The following is a 10181-nucleotide window of genomic DNA, read 5'->3' on the forward strand; positions in this document are numbered from 1 at the left end:
GTGCCACTGCACTTCAGTCTGGGTGATAGAGTGAGATTCCAACTCAAAAAAAAAAAAAAAGCAAGAAACCAAACATGCACTCCAGCCTGGGTGACAAAGCAAAACCTTGTCCCTAAAAATAAAAATAAGTAAATATATAATACATTAGATTATGTACTAAGGAGAAAAATAAAGCACTAAGGAGAAAAATAAAGCAGAGAGGGGGATGGAAAGAGTTGGGGTGGGAGGGCTGCACACTCACACAGGGTACCCAGACATCTTCTCGGAGAATCTGAGATATTTGAACAAAGACCCAAGGATGTGAGAAAATGAGCCACAGAGCTCTCAAGGGAAGAGTGTTCTGGTCAAAGGGACCAGCAAGTGCCTCCTTCTAGAACAGAAGAAGCCTGTGTGACCGAAATGGAGTAAGCAAGGAGGAGAATATTAGGGGATGGGGCCAAAGACATAATAGGACCGAGTTTTTCTTGAGGGGAGAGAAGCAGGAAGACACTGGAGGATTCGCGGGGAGGAATAACAATCCAACTTGTGCTATAGTGACTGCTGACTGCAGAGAAAAGATGGTGGCAGCAAAGGCCCAAGAGCTGATCCCGCAACCCTTCTCTAAGTTAGGGACATGAGAAGGAGACTGAAAAAAAAATCCAATGACATAGAAGGAATACCAGGAAAGAGTTGTGGGTGCCAAGAAAGAAAGGGTCTCAAGGAAGAGGGAATGATGAGCTGGGTCAGATGCTATGTAGTGGCAGGAGAGGAGGACTGACAACTGACTACAGGATTTAGTGTATGGAGGTCCTTGGTGATGGGAATAGGACCTCTTTCAGGGTCACTATGGGGATGCCAGTCTGACAAGTGGGCTCAAGGGAAGGTGAGAAGGGAATTGAAATAAGTGTTGAAGAGATGGAATCCTACCCTCCTTCCATTGCATTGCTAAGCTTTTAGTGGCACGGTGGCATAACTAATGCATAAACAGGGTCTTATTATTATTATTTTTTTGAGTCAGAGTCTTATTCTGTTGCTGAGGCTGGAGTACAGTGGCACGCCCACGGCCACCACAGCCTCAACCTGCTGGGTTCAGGTGATCCTTCCACCCCAGGTTTCCAAGTAGCTGGAACTACAGGCATGTGCCATCACACCTGGCTAACTTATTTATTGATTGATTGTGGAGACAGGGTCTCACCAAGTTGCCCAAGCTGGTCTCAAACCCCTGAGCTCAGGCAATCCTCTTGTCTCAGCCTCCCAAAATGCTGGAATTACAGACTTGAGCCACTGCGCCAGGCCAAACAGCGTCTTATTTTTAAAAAGTCAAAAAAATGCAAATCAAGTAATAGTATATTTTGATAATTGCCCCCAGTGTCAGAGGTCACCACTATTACCATGCTGGTGTGTATCTTTCCAAATCTTTTACTAAGGTTTTACATCCGTATAGACATATAGACAGTAGTTTGACTCTTTTTGTTGGCTGCTGTTGTGACTTGAATAATATCACACTCAATATGTTGTTCTCCTTGCTTTTTCACTTAACATTATGCCCTGGAAATTTTGCCGGGTCAGTAAATACAGATCTTCCTCATTCATTTTTTTCATTCTTTATGTCTTCCCTTTTTTTTGAACTCTGTAACCCAGATGCAGTGAGTGGCACCATCATGATTCACCACAGCCTCAATCTCCTGGACTCAGGTGATCCTCCTCCTCAGCCTCCTGAGTAGCTGGGACCACAGGTGTGTACCACCATGCCCAGCGAATTTTTAAAATTTTTTGTAGAGACAAAGCCTCATTATGTTGCCCAGGCTGGTCTTGAACTCCTGGGCTCAAGGGGTCCTACTGCCTTGGCCCCCACATAGTGCTGGAATTACGTTCATGAGTCACCGGGCCCTGCCTTCCTCTTTCATTTTAATTGTTACATAATAGTACACAGCATAAATGTGCAATTATTTATTTAAAGATCTTCCAACTGATACATAAAGTTTTCCCCAGATTCTCACTTCCACAGTGTTACAGTAGGCTGCCCCCTCTCGAGTATCTCTCCGAGACATGCCAAGAAAATGGCCTTGCTGAGTGCATTTCAATCATCGCCTTCCTCAAGAACTGACCCAATATATGCTTCCTCCAAAAGGGTGCTGAGACTACTCTTTTCCTAACCTTCCCAGTATTTGAAATTGTCCCCCTTTTAAACTCTGAGTCTGGTAGATGAAAATTATACAGTATCATTATTATTTTGTTTAATATTCCTTGATTACTAGTGAGGTTGGGCTCCTTGTTATGATATACATATATATATATGTTTGGGTTTTTTTTTGGCTGCTTGAATAACTTCTCTGAATTAAACAAACAAATGTTCATATCTTTTGCACATTTTCTTATTGGGTTGTCTTTTATCTTTGTTTCTTTACTTTATTTCCTTCTCTTTTTTTTGGAGGCAGCTCTTTACATGTCTCTAATATTTCTTTGAATGTTGCATATGTTGCAAATTTTTCCTCCCACTTTGTCTTTTATAGTTGCTTGTGGTAGTTTTTTTTTATATGTAATTTAAAGTTTTTATGTAAATAGATATTTCCTTGTGACTTTTATATTTTGTGGCTTATTGAAGAAGCCCTTCCCTAACTCAAGATTATAAGCATGTTTTCCTATATTTTTCAATAAAACTTCTGGGATTTTATTATTTACTTTTAGCACCTTGATCAAAATGGACTTTACTTTTGGGGACTGGCTTGAGAAAATAACCATCTTTTTTCTCCAAAAATTTTGTCCCAGTATTATTCATTAAATAGTTCAACCTTTCCCCCTCTGCCTCAAAATGGTATCTTTATTCTATACTAACTTATCATATATGTGTTATACACACACACACACACACATACACACACACACGGAATATGCTGTTCCACTGAACTACTAACATTTTCCTATACCAATATCACATTGTCTTAACTTGTATAGCTTTACATACTTAATATAAGATAAAACCAATTTTGTCCTTCTTATTTCTTTCCAAAATATTATTTCCAGATCTTTTTGGACATTTGCTCTTCCAAAAGTATTTTAGAATCAATCTGTCAAATTCCATTGAAAAACTCCATTAGGCCGGGCTCGGTGGCTCAGCTTGTAATCCCAGCACTTTGGGAGGCTGAGGCAAGTGGATTGCCTGAGTCTGCAGGTTCAAGACCCACTTGGGCAACCTGGTGAGACCTTGTCTCTAGAATAAAATAAAAAATTAGCCGGGCGTGTTAGCCACACCTGTAGTTCCAGCTACTTGGAAGGCAGAGGTGGAAGGATCGCCGGAGCCCAGCAGGTTGAGGCTGCGGTGACTGGGAGCATGCCACTGCACTCCAGTCTGGGAGACACAGTGAGACTCCAACTCAGATTAAAAAAAAAAAGAAAAAGAAAAACTCCGTCAAAATTACACTGACTGTATAGATTAATTTAGGAATAATTGATATCTTTTTAATATTGCCTTCATTTTAATACTGTCTTGATTTTTAATAGTGCCTTGTTTTGCAAGAACCCAGTGTACTTCTCCATTTTTTCAGACCTTTATAGATCAGATTTACATGATATTTAGATGAGACTTTGGACTTTGACTTTAAGGTTTATGCTGGAAAAGTTAAGACTTTAGAGACTGTTGAGATGGAATGAATGTATTTTGCATGTGAGAAGCATATGAATTTTAGGTAGGGAAGAATGCTATGATCTGAGTGTTGGTGTTCCCCCCAAATTCATATGTTGGAACCTAATCACCCATGTGATGTCTTAGGAGATGCGGCCTCTGGGAGGTGATTAGGTCATGAAGGCCCTCATGAATGAGATTATCACATTTGTTTATTTATTTTTGAATTGGAGTGTCGCTCTGTCGCCCAGGCTAGAGTGCAGTAGCATGCTCACGGCCACCCCAGCATCGACCTGCTGGACTTAGGGGCAATCCTTCTGTCTCAGCCTTCCAAGTAGCCGAAACTTCAGGTGCACACTATTGCTCCTGGCTAATTTTTGATTTATTGTAGAGACAGGGTCTTGCGAAGTTGCCTGGGCTGGTTTTGTACCCTCAGGCTCAGGCAATCCACTCGTCTTGGCCTCCCAAAGTGCTGGGATTACAAACTGAGTCACCAAACCCAACCAGATTATTGCCTTTATAAAAGAGACCCAGAGAGCCACCTTGCTTCTTCCACTCTGTAAGGGCACAGTGAGAGGACACCACCTATGAACTAGGAAACAGGCTCTTATGAGACGTCGAGTCTTGGTGCCTTGATCTTGGCCTTCCCAACTCCAGAACTGTGAAAATAAATTTCTGCCATTTATATGCCACTCAGCTTAGGGTATTTTGTTACGGAAGCCCAAATGGACTCAAATAGCAGCATATCACAGATATCTTTCCCTGTCAGGATTGATTGATCTAATTCTTTGAAATTACTGCATAATATTTCCTCCTATACAGTTATTGTGACTTATGTAATTGTTACAGCCTGACCAGTTCTTATACCCACTGCCCAGAAAAACCAAAACCAATGCAGCAGTTACCATGGAGAAAGTTTAATATTGCAAATCTGCTGAGTGAGGAGGTTGGAACATATTACACAAATTCACCTCTCCCAAAATTCAGAGGATAGGGTTTTTAAAGAAAACTTGGTGGGCAGGAGGATAAGGGCTGCTGATTGGCTGATGATGTCATGAGGCATATCAGGACTGTCTTCCTGTTGTAGAGCCCACTTCTAGGAGGATGTGTCACAGGACCAGTGGAGCCAGTTTCCTGATATGTGTTCTGGGCCTGGGTGGGGCCTCAGGTTCATCAGAGTGCAAAGTCTGAAAAATCTCAAATACCTCTCTTGAGTTTTACAACAACTGCTATCTATAAGGCAAGTCTCATGACCATCAGGTACTATACCCTGGACAGAGATCTCAGGCCCACTCCTGGGGAGTATGTGTTGATCATCCTTGCCAGGCAACTTCCCCCCTTCCTAGGGGTCAGGACATGGAGATGATTAATTGCTCTTTATTGGAGTGAAAGCAAACTTAGAAGCAACAGATGTATTCATGTCTAACCATAGCTGCAGCTTTTTAGGGCTCAGGTCTCTTCTACAGCTTTGGCCCGATATTAATTTTATATAGGCAGTTTCATGGTAAATCAGATTACGAGACATTTCAGGGTTGTTCTTGTTTTGTTTTGTGCTGGTTTTTGAGCTCTTCTCTATAACAAATGATGTTTTAATGAAAATCTTTGTGCATTTAAAAAAAAAGATCTGATCCAACATTTATGTTGGACAAAATGCCTAAAACATGTTTAAACTTTTTTCAGATACTCCACATTGCCGCCAACTCCCCCACAATAGATTAACTTCTGAAACCTGTCTGTCGCCCCAACGGTGACCCCTGCTGCCCAGCCTTAGGGGGAAAATGAGTCCCTCGCATTTCTGCAGTCTCCTTCCTTTGCCTCCATCCCATTGTAGGTTGCTCTGACTGGTCTCTCATTACTCCAGTCCCTTCTGCTTTAAATCGTCTAAACATCCAAAGTTGCTGGTATACTAATGGCCTTCTTCCCTATATCCAGTGCTGCTTTGGAATCTCCAGATACAGTAATCTAGTGGTTTCATTCACTGTCTTGAACAAGAATCCTCAGTGCCCTCCTACCTGAAAAACTTCATACAAAATAACAGACATGGCCGGGCAAAATGGCTTATGCCTGTAATCCCAGCACTTTGGGAGGCCAAGGTAGGAGGATCAGTTGAGCCCAGGAGTTCGAGACCGGCCTGGACAACATAGTGAGATGAAACCTCATCTCTACAAAAAATCAAAAATCGGGCACTCATGATGGCACATGTGTATGGTTCCAGCTACTCGGGAGACTGAGGTGGAAGGATTACTTGAGCCCAGGAGGTTGAGGCCGTGGTGAGCCTTGAGCATGCCACTGCACTCCTGCCTGGGCGACAGAGTGAGACCTCGACTCCAAAAAAAAAAAAAAAAAAAAAATCAGACATAAAGTAAGCAGATGGTACTTTAAAAAGTGGAAAACAAAAGACCAGGCATGATTATGACTGAGTAAAATATTCATCCATGTAGTGCAACAGTTCCCGTTATCCAGAGTTTTACATTCCACAGTTTCAGTTACCCATAGTCAACTACAGTCCAAAAATACTAAATGGAAAATTTCAGAACTAATTCATAGGTTGTAAGTTGCATGCTTTTCTGAGTAGAATGACGAAGTCTCACCATCCCACTCCACCTCACCTGGGACATAAATCATCCGCTTGTCCAGCAGAGTCACTTAGTAGCCTTCTTGGTCATCAGATCAATTTCTGTGGTATAGCAGTGCTTGTGTCCAATAAACCTTATTTTACCTTACTTATTTATATATTTTTAGAGTCACCCAGCCTGGAGTACCGTGGTGCAATCACAGCTCACTGCAGCCTCAAACTCCTGGGCTTAAGTGACTCTTCTGTCCCAGCCTTCCTAGTAGCTGGGAATACAGGCACATGCCACCACATCCGTCCTCAAGTAACCCTTATTTTACTTAATGATGGCCCCAAAGCTCAAGAATAGTGGTGCTGGCAACTCGAATATGCCAAAGAGAACCATAAAGTGCTTCCTTTAGGTAAAAATTCTCTACCTGATTAGGAAAGAAAAAAAATTTGTATGCTGAGGTTGCTAAGATCTATGGTAAGAATGAATCTTCTATCTGTAAAATTGAGAAGGAAAAAGAAATTTGTGCATAGTATCTACAGGGTTCGATACTTCTCATAGATTCAGACATTTACCTGGGGTCTTGGAACATATCCCTTGCAGATAAAGGGGAACTATTGTATTCTTGAACTAGAAAGAAATGAGGAGGCTGGGCTCGGTGGCTCAGCCTGTAATCCCAGCACTTGGGGGGCCAAAGCAAGTGGATTGCCTGAGCCTGCAGGTTCGAGACCAGCCCAGGCAACTTGGCAAGACCTTGTCTCTACAATAAAATACAAAATTAAGCCGGGCTCGGTGGCTCAGCCTGTAATCCTGCGCCTTTGGAGGCTGAGGTGAGTGGATTGCCTGAGCCCGCGGGTTCGAGACCCGCCTGGGCAGCGAGACCTCATCTCTACAATAAATCAAAAAAATCAGCCGGGCGTGGTAGTGCATACCTATAGTTCCAGCTACTTGGAAGGCTGAGGCGGAAGGATCGCTGGAGCCCAGCAGGTCGAGGCTGCGGTGGCCGGGAGCGGCCACTGCACTCCAGTCTGGGCGACAGAGTGAGACTTCAACTCAAAAAAAATACAAAATTAGCTGGGCGTGGTAGTGCATACCTATAGTTCCAGCTACTTGGAAGGCTGAGGCGGAAGGATCGCTGGAGCCCAGCAGGTCGAGGCTGCGGTGGCCGGGAGCGGCCACTGCACTCCAGTCTGGGCGACAGAGTGAGACTTCAACTCAAAAAAAATACAAAATTAGCTGGGCGTGGTAGTGCATACCTATAGTTCCAGCTACTTGGAAGGCTGAGGCGGAAGGATCGCTGGAGCCCAGCAGGTCGAGGCTGCGGTGGCCGGGAGCGGCCACTGCACTCCAGTCTGGGCGACAGAGTGAGACTTCAACTCAAAAAAAATACAAAATTAGCTGGGCGTGGTAGTGCATACCTATAGTTCCAGCTACTTGGAAGGCTGAGGCGGAAGGATCGCTGGAGCCCAGCAGGTCGAGGCTGCGGTGGCCGGGAGCGGCCACTGCACTCCAGTCTGGGCGACAGAGTGAGACTTCAACTCAAAAAAAATACAAAATTAGCTGGGCGTGGTAGTGCATACCTATAGTTCCAGCTACTTGGAAGGCTGAGGCGGAAGGATCGCTGGAGCCCAGCAGGTCGAGGCTGCGGTGGCCGGGAGCGGCCACTGCACTCCAGTCTGGGCGACAGAGTGAGACTTCAACTCAAAAAAAATACAAAATTAGCTGGGCGTGGTAGTGCATACCTATAGTTCCAGCTACTTGGAAGGCTGAGGCGGAAGGATCGCTGGAGCCCAGCAGGTCGAGGCTGCGGTGGCCGGGAGCGGCCACTGCACTCCAGTCTGGGCGACAGAGTGAGACTTCAACTCAAAAAAAATACAAAATTAGCTGGGCGTGGTAGTGCATACCTATAGTTCCAGCTACTTGGAAGGCTGAGGCGGAAGGATCGCTGGAGCCCAGCAGGTCGAGGCTGCGGTGGCCGGGAGCGGCCACTGCACTCCAGTCTGGGCGACAGAGTGAGACTTCAACTCAAAAAAAATACAAAATTAGCTGGGCGTGGTAGTGCATACCTATAGTTCCAGCTACTTGGAAGGCTGAGGCGGAAGGATCGCTGGAGCCCAGCAGGTCGAGGCTGCGGTGGCCGGGAGCGGCCACTGCACTCCAGTCTGGGCGACAGAGTGAGACTTCAACTCAAAAAAAATACAAAATTAGCTGGGCGTGGTAGTGCATACCTATAGTTCCAGCTACTTGGAAGGCTGAGGCGGAAGGATCGCTGGAGCCCAGCAGGTCGAGGCTGCGGTGGCCGGGAGCGGCCACTGCACTCCAGTCTGGGCGACAGAGTGAGACTTCAACTCAAAAAAAATACAAAATTAGCTGGGCGTGGTAGTGCATACCTATAGTTCCAGCTACTTGGAAGGCTGAGATGGAAGGATCACCTGAGCCCAGCAGGTTGACGCGGGAGAGGCCGTGAGCATGCCACTGCACTCCAGACTCAAAAAAACTCAAAAAAAAAAAAAAGAAAGAAAGAAAGAAATGGGGGAAACATTTTAAAATGAGATACACAGAGTAGCCAATGGTCTCTCTTCATTCCTTATTGTTGATAACATGTTATTTGGAAAAAGGCAATAAATAACTAAATAAACACAGTAAAGGGCACTTATGTTTCCAAAAGATGTATTTTCTTTTATATTCAACTTCTTTTCCTTTTTGTCAGATTGATGACAAATGTACACTCTTTTGACAGAGAAGAAAGCAGACGATGCAGTAATGGAAGTTGAATCTGAATGTCTGGCAGCTAAGATAAGAGGTAAATAGATGCTTGGGCCGTCCCCTTCTGCTGGCAAAGGTCAACTACCAGCAGGGAACAACCTTAACTTGCACGGAGCCCATCCGCTGCAGAAAAATCACTCCCCTAAGAATGTATGCAGAAGCCAGCATGGCAGCACACCAGTATTTCCAGCTACACAGAGGCTGAGGTAGGAGGATTACTTGAGCCCAGGAGTTCAAGGCCAGCCTGGGCAACATAGGGAGACCTTGTCTCTTAAAAAAGAAGGAGGAGGGAATGTAGGGGTTCAGGGCACTTAAACAACATGTGTGTGATGGGCTGGGAGGGTGGATGGGGGAAAGTGGACTGTGCTGCACAAAGGTTTATACGTCTCTCCTCTCTTCAGAAAAATGGGTAGTTAATCCAGAGGAGCCAGAACTAAATATTTTATATGAGCTGGAGGTAAGAATTGTTTATCACACCAACTAGTACACTGTTCTCATGGTAAAAGTCACATATTCAGCCTTCAATTTTTTTCTCTCTCGCTTTTAAAATTTAGTTTAAGGACGACTTCCTAACGTTGTTCGAGCCTTCCCTGAGAACGTTACCCAGCATTGGGCCACCATCCATTCTGGCATACAAAGAAGAGAGCTCTAATTTAAACATTAGCTTCAAGGTGATCTTAATTCATATTTTTATTATTAAACACTTTTATCTAACTTTGCTTATTAATTTTTTTATTAAATATTTTTTAAATGGCATGAGAACCAGAGAATGATTTGCACAATAGACAATGAACATCCTCTAAAGGAGAAAAAAAAAAGTTGAAGAGCCCAGTTACTTAAAATAGCACTTGGGGTGGCTATGTTTGTTTCCTAGGGCTGCTGTAACAAAAAAACCATAAACTGGGCGGCTTAAAACAACAGAAACTTACTGTCTGATGGTTCTGGAGGCCAGAAGTTCAAAATCAGGGTATTGACAGGAGCAGCCTGCAGGGGGAGCGCTTCCTTGCCGCTTCCTAGCTTTTGGGGGTGGTCAGCAGTCCTTGGCTTGTGGCTGTATCGCTCCGATTTGGGGCTCGGTTGTCCTGGCATCCTCACTGTGTCCAAACTTCTCTCCTTTGTAAGGACACAGTCATATTGGATTTGGGTCTACTCTAATGACCTCATCCTAACTCAATTACATTTCAAAGACTGTATTTCTTTCTTTTTCTTTTTTTTTTTTTTGAGTTGGAGTCTCACTCTGTCGCCCAGACTGG

At 44.2% G+C, this 10181-nt stretch overlaps 1 protein-coding gene across 1 annotated transcript in view; it reads left to right on the forward strand.

Moving 5' to 3' along the window:
• The window catches only part of ERICH6 (glutamate rich 6), a 36375-nt gene that overhangs the window by 1051 nt on the left and 25143 nt on the right, over positions 1-10181 (forward strand). Inside the window, exons 2-4 of the mRNA XM_008069752.1 lie at positions 8903-8965; positions 9330-9385; positions 9483-9599. Of these exons, the coding sequence (XP_008067943.1) occupies positions 8926-8965; positions 9330-9385; positions 9483-9599 (213 nt within the window). The 5' untranslated portion in view covers positions 8903-8925. The remainder of the gene's footprint in view (positions 1-8902; positions 8966-9329; positions 9386-9482; positions 9600-10181) is intronic.

The sequence above is a fragment of the Carlito syrichta genome, unplaced genomic scaffold (assembly GCF_000164805.1).
Source record: "Carlito syrichta isolate Samal-C Ts95f unplaced genomic scaffold, Tarsius_syrichta-2.0.1 Scaffold312196, whole genome shotgun sequence".
Taxonomy (NCBI): domain Eukaryota; kingdom Metazoa; phylum Chordata; class Mammalia; order Primates; family Tarsiidae; genus Carlito; species Carlito syrichta.